The sequence below is a fragment of the Pristiophorus japonicus genome, chromosome 19 (genome assembly GCF_044704955.1).
Source record: "Pristiophorus japonicus isolate sPriJap1 chromosome 19, sPriJap1.hap1, whole genome shotgun sequence".
NCBI lineage: Eukaryota > Metazoa > Chordata > Chondrichthyes > Pristiophoridae > Pristiophorus > Pristiophorus japonicus.
Genome location: NC_091995.1, coordinates 28,214,789 through 28,230,172, shown reverse-complemented (window position 1 = coordinate 28,230,172; position 15,384 = coordinate 28,214,789). Strand labels below are relative to the sequence as shown.

Sequence of the window (15,384 nt, the reverse complement as noted above, 5' to 3'; positions counted from 1 at the left end):
CCATCAGGACCCCATTTACAGAGGGAGTCACCATCAGGACCCTATTTACAGAGGGATTCACCATCAGGACCCTGTTTACAGAGGGATTCACCATCAGGACCCTATTTACAGAGGGATTCACCATCAGGATCCCATTTACAGAGGGATTGAGGATCAGGAGCCGATTTACAGAAGCATTCACCATCAGGACCTTATTTACAGAGGGATTCACCATCAGGATCCTATTTACAGAGGGATTCTCACCATCAGGACCCTATTTACAGAGGGATTGTTGCCATCAGGACCCTATTGACAGAGGGAGTCACCATCAGGACCCTATTTACAGAGGGATGCTCACCATCAGGACCCTATTTACAGGGTTCTTCACCATCAGGACCCTATTTACAGAGGGATTCACCATCAGGACCCTATTTACACAAGGATTCACCATCTGGACCCTATTTACCGAGGGATTCTCACCATCAGGACCCTATTTAAAGAGGGATTCACCATCAGGACTCTATTTACAGAGGGATTCACCATCAGGATCCTATTTACAGAGGTATTCACCATCAGGACACTATTTACCGAGGGATTCTCACCATCAGGACCCCATTTACAGAGGGAGTCACCATCAGGACCCTATTTACAGGGTTCTTCACCATCAGGTCCCTATTTACAGAGGGATTCAACATCAGGACGCTATTTACAGGGTTCTTCACCATCAGGACCCTATTTACAGAGGGATTCACCATCAGGACCCTATTTACACAGGGATTCACCATCTGGACCCTATTTACCGAGGAATTCTCACCATCAGGACCATATTTACAGAGGGATTCACCATCAGAACGCTATTTACAGCGGGTTTCACCATCAGGACCCTATTTACAGAGGGATTCACCATCAGGACTCTATTTACAGAGGGATTCACCATCAGGATCCTACTTACAGAGGGATTCACCATCACAAGCGTATTTACAGAGGAGTCACCATCAGGACCCTATTTACAGAGGGATTCACCATCAGGACCCTGTTTACAGACGGAATCACCATCAGGACCCTATTTACAGAGGGATTCACCATCAGGACCCTATTTACAGAGGGATTCACCATCAGGACCCTATTTACAGAGGGATTCACCATCAGGACCCTATTTACAGGGTTCTTCACCATCAGGACCCTATTTACAGAGAGATTCACCATCAGGACCCTATTTACACAGGGATTCACCATCTGGACCCTATTTACCGAGGGATTCTCACCATCAGGACCCTATTTAAAGAGGGATTCACCATCAGGACTCTATTTACAGAGGGATTCACCATCAGGATCCTATTTACAGAGGGATTCACCATCAGGACCCTATTTACCGAGGGATTCTCACCATCAGGACCCCATTTACAGAGGGAGTCACCATCAGGACCCTATTTACAGGGTTCTTCACCATAAGGTCCCTATTTACAGAGGGATTCAACATCAGGACCCTATTTACAGGGTTCTTCACCATCAGGACCCTATTTACAGAGGGATTCACCATCAGGACCCTATTTACACAGGGATTCACCATCTGGACCCTATTAACCGAGGAATTCTCACCATCAGGACCATATTTACAGAGGGATTCACCATCAGAACGCTATTTACAGCTGGTTTCACCATCAGGACCCTATTTACAGAGGGATTCAGCATCAGGACTCTATTTACAGAGGGATTCACCATCAGGATCCTACTTGCAAAGGGATTCACCATCACAAACGTATTTACAGAGGAGTCACCATCAGGACCCTATTTATAGAGGGATTCACCATCAGGACCCTGTTTACAGAGGGATTCACCATCAGGACCCTATTTACAGAGGGATTCTCACCATCAGGACCCTATTTACAGTGGGATTCACCATCAGGACGCTATTTACAGAGGGAGTCACCATCAGGATCCTATTTACAGAGGGATTCACCATCAGGATGTTATTTACAGAGGGATTCACCATCAGGACCCTATTTACAGGGGCATTCACCATCAGGACCTTATTTATAGAGGGATTCACCAGCAGGATCCTACTTACAGAGGGATTCATCATCAGGACCCTATTTACAGAGGGATTCACCATCAGGACGCTATTTACAGAGGGAGTCACCATCAGGACCATATTTACATAGGGACTCTCAACATCAGGACCCTATTTACAAAGGGAGTCACCATCAGGACCCTATTTACAGAGGGATTCACCATCAGGATCCTATTTACAGAGGGATTCACCATCAGGACCCTATTTACAGAGGGAGTCACCATCAGGACCCTATTTACAGAGGGAGTCCCCATCAGGACCCCATTTACAGAGGGAGGCACCATCAGGACCCTGTTTACAGAGGGATTCACCATCAGGACCCTATTTAGAAAGGGATTCTCACCATCAGGACCCGATTTACAGAGGGATTCATCATCAGGATCCTATTTACAGAGGGATTCACCATCAGAATCCTATTTACAGAGGGATTCACCATCAGGACCCTATTTACAGAGGGATTCACCATCAGGATCCTATTTACAGAGGGAGTCACCATCAGGACCCTATTTACAGATGGATTCTCACCATCAGGACCCTATTTACAAAGGGAATTATGATCAGGACCCTATTTAAAGAGGGATTCGCACCATCAGGACCCTATTTACAGAGGGATTCACCATCAGGACCCAATTTACAGAGGGATTCACCATCAGGACTCTATTTACCGAGGGATTCTCACCATCAGGATCCTATTTACAGAGGGAGTCACCATCAGGACCCTATTTACAGAGGGATTCACCATCAGGACCCTATTTACAGAGGGATTCACCATCAGGACCCGATTTACAGAAGGATTCACCATCAGGACCCAATTTACAGAGGGATTCACCATCAGGACCCTATTTAAAGAGGAATTCTCACCATCAGGATCCTATTTACAGAGGGACTCACCATCAGGACCCTATTTACAGAGGAATTCACCATCAGGTCCCTATTTGCAGAGGGATTCACCATCAGGACCCTATTTACAGAGGGATTCACCATCAGGACCCTATTTATGGAGGGATTCACCATCAGGACCCTATTTATGGAGGGATTCACCATCAGGACCCTATTTACAGAGGGATTCACCATCAGGACCCTATTTACAGAGGGATTCACCATCAGGACCCTATTTACAGAGGGATTCACCATCAGGACCCTATTTATGGAGGGATTCACCCTATTTACAGAGGGCTTCACCATAAGTTCCCTATTTACAGAGGGATTCACCATCAGGACCCTATTTACCAAGGGATTCTCACCATCAGGACCCTATTTACAGAGGGAGTCACCATCAGGACCCTATTTACAGCGGGTTTCACCATCAGGACCCTATTTACAGAGGGATTCACCATCAGGATCCTATTTACAGAGGGAGTCACCATCAGGACCCTATTTACAGAGGGATTCTCACCATCAGGACCCTATTTACAGAGGGAGTCACCATCAGGACCCTACTTACAGAGGGATTCTCACCATCAGGATCCTATATACAGAGGGATTCTCACCATCTGGACCCTGTTTACAGAGGGATTCACATCAGTACCCTATTTACAGAGGGATTCTCACCATCAGAACCGTATGTACAGAGGGAGTCATCATCAGGACCCTATTTACAGAGGGATTCTCTCTGTCAGGGACCCTCGTTAAAGCGGGATTTCCAGTGTCGGGACCCCTAAAATTTGTACTTGGAGCCCAAACAGGAGCTGTCTGAGTAACATTCCTGGTGCAGTCAGTTTTTCGCTGATGTAGTATCCTCCTGCGCACACAAGACTCCTGGATTCACAGAGCCATTGTGTGAATAAGCAGCATTGCCTCTCCCCCTCGACTCCTGGTTCTATCAGCACTCGCCTGCTGGCTTTCCGTTAGAATTGCCAAATCTGGTTGGACGTATTCCTGGAGACTTCACTGGATGTCCCCCTCCCCTGCCTGCAAAAGCCCCACCCGGCTAACCAGCCTTGTCTTTCACCTTCAATTTTTCAAAAATAATAAGAGAAAAGTCGTGTTCGAAGAAAATTAAATTATAAAAAACCTTTTTTAGTTGCCCATCTGATTTTTCTCCCGGGGCTTCCTTCCCGCAGTGTTCAATAGATTAACCTTTTATTCCTGGAGGCCCCAGGAAAATACTAGAGGCGTTGGAAGCCCTACTTCTAGTGGACTGCAGGTTTAACTGCAGCCTGTCTGGGTGCATGGTGACTGGCTCTCCTCCTTTTGTTGGCTGCCTGATCTTTGGCTGAGTTAGCTTATAGTATCTGGCTGGATGCAGAGTGTTGGCTGCTGAGTAACAGGATGCGGCCTAACTGGGGCTGGTTGCGGCCTAGCCGTTCCAGGCCTTTGTTTCCATTCCGCTGCTGTGTGCTGCGATCGCTTCCTCCTCATTGGCCACTCTCAGTTTGTAGTACAGGTGCCTCCCTCTAAACCATGCAGCGTTTTACTCAATTTTTTAAAACGGCGTGGTTACAATTTTCTCAGGACGTAGACAGGTTCAGACAACAAGCGCCGCATGCTGCAGGAGCTGGATAGAACTGCGCAGAATATGCTTGCTGCAATGGTTGGCTTGCCAGAGGAATTGACATTAAGAATCCAGACTAACACTCCTAGTGCAATGCTGAAGGAGCGCTGCACTGTCAGAGGTGCCACCTTTTAGATGAGACGTTAAACCAAGGCACCGTCTGCCAACTCAGGTGGACATAAAAGATCCCAAGGCCTCTATTTTGAAGAAGAGCAGGGGAGTTATCCCCAGTGTCCTGGGCCAATATTTATCCCTCAACCAACATCACTAAACCAGAATGTCTGGTCATTATCACATTGCTGTTAGTGAAAGCTTGCTGTATGCAAATTGGATGCCGCATTTCCCTTATGTTACAACAGCGACTACACTCCAAAAAGGACATCATTGACTGTGAAGTGCTTTGGGACATCCTGAGCTCAAGATGGGGGCTGTTTAAATGTACGTCTGTCTTAGCTTTATTATTCTGCCTGTTGCCTTAGCTTGCAGTGGTAACAACAACAACAACAACAACTTTTATTTATATAGCACCTTTAACATAGTGAAACGTCCCAAGGCGCTTCACAGGAGTATTATGATACAAAAAATTTGACAAGATAGTAATGCCACAGGCACATCATTATCAGTTCACCCCTTGAGCCTCCAGCTGGCATCCTCCGAACCATGTGACCCATTATGTGCACGCATCTGTAATCACTCTCATTATCCTTTCCCAAATGGGCTAATGAGCTCAATGTTGCAGGCTAATCAATGTGCGGGCAACTTCAAAGGAGCTCTTATCTGGAGCCTGTGCACTGCTGGCACTGTTTCAGTTCGTGCATCATCCAGGATGAATGAGGCCCCTCTCAGCTTTCCACACAACAGTCTGTGAAACTAAACATCCTTCCTAACTGTACTTCACAGCAACAGCCACTGAGCTGAAGCACTTATTGTCAGGGTACTGGCAAATTAAACCAGTCAGTCCCTACCCCGCAGCCAGCGGTGGCTCACTTTAGTAAGGCACCTCAAAGTACTGGAGAAGTACCCCCAACGTTGCCTCCGCAAAATCCTGCAAACTCATTGGCATTGACCACGCCTGATCAGCTCCGATCGAGCTGAACGATGGGCGGGCCACATTGTCCGCATGCCCGACTCGAGACTCCCAAAACAAGCACTCTACTCCAAGCTCCATCGCGGCAGGCGAGCTCCAAGAGGGCACAGAAAACTCTTCAAGGACACCCTCAAAGCCTCCTTGAAAAAAATGTAACATCCCCATCGACTCTTGGCAATCCCTGGCCCAAGACTGGTCAAAGTGGAGGAGAAGCATCCAAGAAGGCGCCGAACACCTCGCGTCTCTTCGCTGGGAACAAATGGAAGGCAAGCACAAACAGCGGAAGGAGCGCAGGACAACCCAAGCACCTCACCCACTTGTCCCTTCAACCACCGTCTGCCCCACCTGTGACAGAGACTGCAGGTCCTGCATTGGACTCATCAGTCATTTTAGAACTCATGATGGTGTGGAAGTAAGTCATCCTCGACTCTGCGGGACTGCCTATGAAGAAGAAGGCTCTAGTAACAGCACTCTCGCCTCTGAGTCAGAAGATCACGCGGTTCATTATCCCACTCTAGAGACCTGAGCACAAAACAGTACTGAGAGACAGCGCTGCACTGTCGGAGGTGCCATCTTTCTGTTGAGGCATTAAACCGAGGCCCTGTCTGCTCTCTCAGGTAGATGAGAAAAGATCCCACGGCACTATTTCGAAGAAGAGCAGGGGGTGTTCTCCCTGGTGTCCTGGCCAATATTTATCCCTCAACCAACATCGTTAAAAAAAATCATCTAGTCATTTTAACATTGGTGCTTGTAGGAGCTTGCTGGGCTCAAATTGGCTGATGTGTTTCCAAAATTACAACAGTGACTACACTTCAAAAAGAATATAAATACAACTGTAATGCTCTCTCTCGCCCCTCATATAGTACAGGGCTCAGTATAGTCTATAAGTAGGCCTTGAATACTCTCTCTGTGTCCTGTTGTATATTACAGGACATAGTATAGAATATAAATAGAACTGTAATTCTCTCTCTGTCTCCTATATATTACAGGACTTAGCATAGAATAGAATAATAGAATGTTTACAGCACGGAAGAAAGCTATTAGGCCCATTGAACCCGTGCCACCTCTGCAATATATGCCTGTAATACACTCTCTCAGCCCTTATCTATTATAGGACTCAGTATTGAATATAAATAAAGCTGTAATGCTCTCTCTTACCCTGTACAGTACAAGACTCAGTAGAGAATATACATGGATTGTAATACCCTCTCTTACCCTTGTACAGTACAGGACTCAGTATAGAATATACATAGACCTGTAATTCCCTCTCTTGCCCTTGTACAATACAGGACTCAGTATAGAATATACATAGACCTGTAATTCCCTTTCTTGCCCTTGTACAGTACAGGACTCAGTATAGAATATACATAGATCTGTAATACTCTCTCTTGTTACCTCTGTATAATGCAAGACTCAGTATATGAGTACAAACTCTTGCAGAACATGTACTCTATAAGACTATGTGCTGTTGGGTGACAGTCCCACAATGCTGTACTGTCTGCCTACCTCTACAAGACATACAATGGAAAGAGAATTACGATTTAAAATTTCTCATGCTAGTTTACAAATCCCTCCGTGGCCTCATCCCTCCCTACCTCTGTAATTTCCTTCAGCCCCACATCTGGGCTCCTCTAATTCTGCCCTCTTGAGCATCCCTGATTATAATTGCTCAACCATTGGTGGCCTTGCCTTCAGCTGCCTGGGCCCTAAGCTCTGGAACTCCCTCTCCAAACCTCTCCGTTTCTCTACCTCTCTTTCCTCCTTTAAGACGCTCCTTAAAACCTACCTCTTTGAGCAAGCTTTTGGTCATCTGCCATAATTTCTTCTTATGTGGCTCGATGTCAAATATGACTGTTTTGTCTAATACCACTGCTGTGAAGCACTTTGGGACATTTTACTACGTTAAAGACGCTATATAGGTTGTTGCTGTAGAATATTTATATGAAAAGTCAGGTTGTTCAATATTGCTGAACACACGATATGCATTAATGCATGACTGATTCAATTTAATATTGAGTTTAATTCTTAGAATAGCTAGGCTTGTCCATCCCTCAACCATAATGTATATTACTGAGTCATACTACAATTTGAGGGTTCTGTGTTCAGGGGACGTGTGTGTGTGTGTGTGTGTGTGTGTGTGTGTGCTCAGTGTAACTGTGGGCTCCAGTCACAGACAGCTATCTGTGGGTACAAGGGTGAGTGAGATCTGCCATTCTTTCTGTGGTGGGTCAGCTGACAGGAAAATACCAGTGTCTGCTCTGAGCGTGGGAAAGAGACAAGAGGCCAGGCTGTGTGGAGCAGTCAGAGGCAGGGCTCAGGCTCGGGACTGACTCAGGGCTGGCAGTGAGCCAGCAATCAAACACTCAGCACTGGGAGCCAGAGTCAGCAGAAGGGCTCGCAGCTCTGAGACTGTACAGCAAGGACATGATTCGGAGCGCAGGGCCTTCTATCCAATAGGGAATTCAGGAGAAACTTCTTTAAAAAGAAAAAGAAGGACTTGCATTTAGATAGCACTTTTCACGACCACCAGACGCCCCAAAGCGCTTTACAGCCAATGAAGTACATTTGGAGTGTAGTCACTGTTGTAATGTGGGAAATGCAGCAGCCGACTTGTGCTCAGCAAGATCCCACAAACAGCAATGTAATAATGATCAGATAATCTGTTTTTGTGATGTTGATTGAGGGATAAATATTGGCCCCAGGACACCGGGGAGAACTCTCCTGCTCTTCTTCAAAATAGTGCCGTGGGATCTTTTACATTCACTTGAGAGGGCAGACAGGGCCTCGGTTTAACTTCTCATTCGAACAGCGGCACCTCCGACCGTGCAGCACACCCTCAGCACTGCACTGGAGCATCAACTTTGATTTTATTCGCTCAAGTGCTTGGAGTGGGTACTTGAACGCACCACATTCTGACTCAGAGGCGAGTGTGTGACCCACAGCCACAGCTGAGAGTGGTGAGAATGTGGAACTCGCGACCACGTGGAGTAGTTGAGGCGAATAGCATCGAAGCATTTAAGGGGGAAGCTCAATAAGTACACGAGGGAGGAAGGAATAGAAGGATATGCTGATTGGGTGAGATAAAGAGGGGCTGGGAGGAGCATAAACACCGTCATGGATCTGATGGGCCGAATGGCCTGTTTCTATGAGGTAAGATTCTATGTAGTTCTGTATAAAGCAGCACTGTCATCTCAGTTCCTCTCTCTGTCCTTCATCTATCACCTTATCCACTTTAAGTGTCAGCTGTGGCTCAGTGGGTAGCACACTTGCCTCTGCGTCCAAAGGTTGCAGGTTCAAGTCCCACTCCAGGAACTTGAACACAACAATCTAGGCTGACACTCCTGAGGGAATGCTGCACTGTCAGAGGTGCCACCTTTTGGATGAGACATTAAACTGAGGCCCCATCTACCCTCTCAGGTGAATGTAAAAGAGCCCATGACATTATTTTGAAGAAGAGCAGGGGAGTTATCCCCGATGTCCTGGCTAATATTTATCCCTCAATCAACAATCAAAAACAGATTATCTGGTCATTATCACATTGCTGTTTGTGGGAGCTTGCTGTATGCAAATTGGCTGCCGTGTTTCCTACATTACAACAATGACTACACTCCAAAAGTATTTCATTGGCTGTAAAGTGTTTTCAGACATCTGGTGGTCGTGAAAGGCGCTATATAAATGCAAGTATTTCTTTCACTCGTATCTTCTGCCTTCCCTACTCCTAATTTCTTTACTTACTTATTCCTTCTTTCCCCTCTCATCTATCCTATACCCATTCTTTCTCTCTCACTCTCATCTCTTAAAAATCTGCTTACTCACCTTCAAACCTCGCCACATCCCGTTATTCCTGCCTTTCTCACTGTGCCACTTCCTCACCAGCTTGCGCTTGCTTCTTCTCTGTTGCACTGAGTACAGACCCACGGATTTACTGCATCCTCCCAGGTATCTATCAATCTCTCATTCTCCCTCTCATGCACTGTATCTCTGTATCTATAAATGCATTTTTTTAATTGGACAGGCTCACTCATGGGTACTAGGCCTACTCAATCCAATAGACCCAGACACAGGAGTAGGGAAATCTGTCTATCAATCTATCTATCTATCTATCTATCTATATATCTAGCTGTCTATCTATCTATTTATCTATATATCTGTCTATCTATCTATCTATAGAAACAAAGAAAATAGGTGCAGGAGCAGGCCATTCGGCCCTTCAAGCCTGCACCACCATTCAATAAGATCATGGCTGATCATTCACCTCAGTACCCCTTTCCTGCTTTCTCTCCATACCCCTTGATCCCTTTAGCCATAAGGGCCATATCCAACCCCCCCTTGAATATATCTAACGAACTGGCATCAACAACTCTCTGTGGCAGAGAATTCCACAGGTTAACAACTCTCTGAGTGAAGAAGTTTCTACTCATTTCGGTCCTAAATGGCTTACCACTTATCCTTAGACTGTGTCTCCTGGTTCTGGACTCCTGGAACATTCTTTCTGCATCTAACCTGTCCAGTCCCATCAGAATGTTATATGTTTCTATGAGATCGCCTCTCATTCTTCTAAACTCCAATGAAGCCAGGCCCAGTCAATCCAGTCTCTCCTCATATGTCAGTCCTGCCATCCCGGGCATCAGTCTGGTAAACCTTTGCTGCACTCCCTCAATAAGAAAACGTCCTTCCTCAGATTACGACATCAAAACTGAACACAATGAGGCCTCACCAAGGCCCTGTACAGCTGCAGCAAGACCTCCATGCTCGTATACTCAAATCCCCTAGCTATGAAGGCCAACATGTCACTTGCCTTCTTCACTGCCTGCTGCACTTGCATGCCAACCTTCAATCTATCTATCTATCTGTCTATCTATCTATCTATCTATCTATCTATCTATCTATCTATCTATCTATCTATCTATCTATCTATCTCGCTGCTTATCTGTCTGTCTGTCTGTCTGTCTGTCTGTATATCAATTATCTATCTATCCATCTATCTATTTGTCTGGCCGTTTGTCTGTCTATCTATCTGTCTGTCTATTATCTATCTGTCTGTCTGTCTGTCTCTCTAGCTATCTGTCTGTCTATTTATTATTTATCTGCCTATGTATCTGTCTGTCTGTCTGTCTGTCTATCTGTCTATATATATATTCACCTGTTTATCTCTCTTTTTTTATGTAATTGAACAGAGTAAACACTTTAACTTCTCTACAACACCAGCTTGCAGTTATTTGGAGCCTTTAACATAGGAAAAGGTTCCAAGGCATTTAATGGAAATATTAAAAACTAAACTGGTCACCGAGCCAAAGAAGCAGATCTTAGGAGGGATGGCCGAAAGTTTGGTGAAGGAAGTGGGTTTTAAGGCGGGTCTTATAGAGAGAGATGGAGAGGCAGAGGGAATTCCAGAGGGAGGGGTTGGGTGGCTGAAGGAATGGCTGCCAATGATGGGGGCGAAGAGAGTGGAGCATGGGCATCTTTTTGGTTTTTGCCCTTTCTAGTAGGTGCTGAACTTCCTCCACACGCACCCTGGCTGCAGCGAACCCTGAGTTTAATGCCTTTATTTACTCCCCTTCAAAGTCCTGCCATTTACAGCGTGTCAACATCATACAAAAGAATCACCACTCTCATAGTCATTCATCGAAACATTTCCTGATTACGTTTCCAGAACAAAACCTGTCCACACCAGGTTTTTTTATAGGATCGGTGTAGTAGAGGATGTGTGACTTAATTTACTGAGCAAAATAAGAACAAGGAGAGGAAGTGAGTAAAAACACTCCCCATCCTGCGCTCCTTATCCCAAACAAACATTCATAGATTGCTAAAGAATGCCCCATTATACTGTGGCAGCTAATGTGATTCCAACCTACAATTCCATTAGCGAACAGTAAATATAACGGGCTTTAAACCCCTTAGAAGGCAACTGTTGCTCACCGGTGCTCACCAGCTTTTTTCCTGAGGGCACTTGAGCTGATGTTCCGCCATTTACCAGCAGTCACTTGGCGCTCTGCCCAAGCGGTCATTCTTATTGCATGAGTCCAGTCCGACTATTCAATCACGGCTGGCATTGAGCTGCAACAACACTCAAGATGCTCAAGACCACCCAAGACAAAGCAGCCGGCTTGATTGGCACCCCATCCACCACCTTAAGCATTCACTCCCTCCACCACCGGCGCACCGTGGCTGCAGTGTGCACCATCTACAAGATGCATTGAAGCAACTTGCCAAGGCTTCTTCGGCAGCACCTCCCAAACCCGCAACCTCTACCGCCTAGAAGGACCAGGGCAGCAGGCATATGGGAACACCATCACCTGCAAGTTCCCCTCCAAGTCACACACCATCCTGACTTGGACACATAACCGCTGTTCCTTCATCGTCGCTGGGTCAAGATTCTGGAACTCCCTCCCTAACAGCGCTGTGGGAATACCTTCACCACACGGACTGCAGCGGTTCAAGGAGAAGGCTCACCACCATCTTCTCAAGGACAACTAGGGATGGGCAATCGATACCGGCCTAATCAGCGATGCCCACATTCCAAGAATGAATAATAAAAACAAGGAAGCCATGGCAGCTTAGCCCACATCTGTCCTCATATTCCCGCTAAGGTCACTGCACAGCATTTCACCCCTCCCCCTTATATAAATACAACAACAACTTGTATTTATATATTGCTTTTAACGTAGTAAAACATCGCAAGGCACTTCACAGGAGTGTTTTAAGACAAAACAATTTGACACCGAGCCTCATAAAGAGAAAGTAGCGCAGGTGACCAAAAGCTTGGTTAAAGAGGTAGGTTTTAAGCAGCATCTTAAAGGAGAGAGAGTTAGAGAGGTGGAGAGGTTTAGACAGGGAGTTCCAGAGCTCGGGGCCCACGCAGCAGAAGGCACAGCCACCGATGGTTGAGTGATTATAAGCAGGGATGCTCAAGAGGGCAGAATTAGAGGAGCGCAGACATCTCGTGGGGTTGTGAGGCTGGAGGAGATTGCAGGGATAGGGAGGGAACATGAACTAATCGCCATATATCCTCATCCCTAATAGGAATTCTCCCAGCTCATGATTTTCAGTCTTCCAATGGTCTTCAGTCCTACCACCCTCCTCTGGGAATCTGTTCCACAATTTTAAGGAACATTATGAACAGGAGGAGGTCATTCAGCCCCTCCAGCCTGTTGCACCATTCTATTTGATCGAGGCTGATCTGTATCTCGACTCCATTTACCCACCTTTGCTCCATAGCCCTCGACACCCTTACCCAACAATAATCTATCCATGTCAGTCTGGGACTGAGTCTCCACCTGTCCTCCAGCATCCACAGCCTTATGGGGGAGAGTTCCAGATTGCCACCCGCCTTTGTATGAAGAAGCACCTTCTGATTTCGCTACAGAGTGGCCTGGCTCTAATCTCCCCTTGTTCTTGATTTCCCCCAGCACAGGAAATATGTTCTAGCTACCTTATCGAGTCGTTTAAACAGCTTGATCCATTCAAATCAACCCTGATCTTATTGAATGGCGGAACAGACTCGAGGGGCCAAATGGCCTACTCCTGCTGTTATTTCTTATGTTCTTGTGTGCTACACTCAAGGTAATAAAAGCCACCTCCGTCTTACCGAAATAACTGTTGCCTGGACGTCTTATTTTGACACATCTGAACTTTAAGCTGTGCCGAAGAAGAGAACTTTGCTGGATCCGATGTCAGATGGCTTTGTCGTCCATCTTTTGACGGGGAATTGATGGCGGAGCGAATGTTGGTTTGCGGTTTGAACCCTGAGAGTACAAAGTCTGGCAGTTTGCTCTCCCCCATCTAATACACACCGGGACCAGAGCTACTGTGCACAACCCAAACAAGCCACTGTCGCATTCAAACTGAGACCGCTTTCCACCCGTCCCTTACAACCCGATACCCCAGCTAGAGCACAAACCAAAATGTCGAGTAAAAGCAAGTCCGATATATACACATGGGATGCGAATGGACAAATCGATTGATCCGAGCTCCCCTGTGATATCTGTGCTAACTTCACACGGCACCGATTTCCCCTCGACTCATTCCCAACCGGTTAACTATTCGGATGGGATTAAGCGTTGACATGGATGCGGGTTACTGCCACGATGTTTCCTTTAGTTGATTTGTTTTGTATATTATTTTTTCCCTCCTACTATGAGCTCAAAAAGTGGATCTGTGTTGTGAAACTGACTACGGTCAAACTTGTGAAACTGACTTATGTTCCTTGATTTGTGAAACTGACGTGTCTTACTTTGTGAAACTGACGTCTGTCCAATTTGTGAAACTGTCTACTTTGCCAAGTTAATGAAGTTTGCAAAACTTTCTTTCCGCGTCCGTGTGTGCGTGTCTGTGTTTGTGTGTGCGTCTGCTTCTCTGTTGGTGTGTCTGCTTGTGTGTGTCTGTCTGTGTGTGCATCTGTGTGTGGCTGTGTGTCTGCCTGTGTGTGGCTGTCTGATTGTGTGGTCTGCGTGTGTGTGTATTTCTATGTGTGTGTGTTTTGGTCTGTGTGACTTTGTGTGTGTCTGTCTCTCTGTGTGTCTGTATCTGTGTCCGTGTATCTGTGCTTTTGTTTGTCTGTGTGTGTGTGTCTCTGTGTGTGTCTCTCTGTCTTTCTGTGTGTGTGCGTCTCTGCCTGTGTGTGTGTCTCTGTGTGTGTGTGTCTCTGTGTGTGTGTCTTTGTCTGTCAGTGTGTGTGTCTGTCCGTGTGTGTCTCTGTCTCTGTGTCTGTCTGTGTGTGTGTATGTGTATGTGTGTGTGTCTCTCTCTTTGTGTGTCTGTATCTGTGTCTCTGTGACTGTGTGTCTCTCTGTCTGTGTGTGTTTGTGTGCCTGTCTCTTTGTGTGTCTGTATCTGTGTCTCTGTGTCTGTGTCTGTGTGTGTGTGTCTCTCTGTCTGTGTGTGTGTGTCTGTCTGTCTCTTTGTGTGTCTATATCTGTGTCTCTGTGTCTGTGTGTGTGTGCCTGTCTCTTTGTATGTCTGTATCTGTGTATCTGTGTGTGTGTGTGTGTGTGTGCCTGTCTCTTTGTGTGTCTGTCTCTGTGCCTCTGTGTCTGTGTGTGTGTGTGTCCTTCCCACCTTCAGAACTTGGCAGAATCAGCAGTAGGAGTCCCAGCAGGTGCAGCATCCCTCGCGCCACAGACTTCCAGCCGGTCGGAAATGTTCATACAGGGAATCAAAATTTAAAAAAAACAAATAACCAAGTCCCAGCAAAGAAATCCAAAACGAAACTCCAAGAATTGCGAGCAGATGATTCCCAGATTGCGGAGCGGGAGGAGAAGCCGAGGCTGTCTGTCGAAGTATTCCTGTTTCGCCCCGGGCTCGCCCCGGGCACTGTGCGTGTCTGAGAGTGAATGAGAGGCAGAGGCTGGATCGAGCAGCTTAAAGGAAACGATCCCACAACAGTTATTGGGAACCTGCCAGATGCAGCCGAAAGTGCAGCGAGTGTGTGAGCAGCCTCGACTGGAGAGGAGAAAAGCAGCCGTTTTGTAACTGGCACCAGATCATACACACACACAGTTGAGAATGTGAGGTCAATGGTTACAAGGGAAGGTCCCGGCTTATGTCAGGTGCCAGCACCCTCTGACTGCTGACCCTCCAAGTGCGGTGCTGAGGCAGGTGTCCTGGTCGACATTCCGCCCTCAAACAACAGCGCCAGATAAACCAAAAGCGATTATCTGGGTCTATCACATTGCTGTTTGTGGGAGCTTGCTGTGCGCAAATTTGGCTGCCGCGTTTCTTACCTTACAACAGTGACGGCACGACAAAAAAGTA

General features: G+C 46.5%; 1 protein-coding gene across 1 annotated transcript in view; it reads right to left on the bottom strand.

Moving 5' to 3' along the window:
* Positions 1-14,944, bottom strand: part of LOC139229815 (neurogenic locus notch homolog protein 1-like) — a 388,541-nt gene extending 373,597 nt beyond the window's left edge. The window contains exon 1 of the mRNA XM_070861407.1: positions 14,689-14,944. Within this exon, the coding sequence (XP_070717508.1) occupies positions 14,689-14,737 (49 nt within the window). The 5' untranslated portion in view covers positions 14,738-14,944. The remainder of the gene's footprint in view (positions 1-14,688) is intronic.
* Between the last annotated feature and the right edge of the window lie 440 nt (positions 14,945-15,384).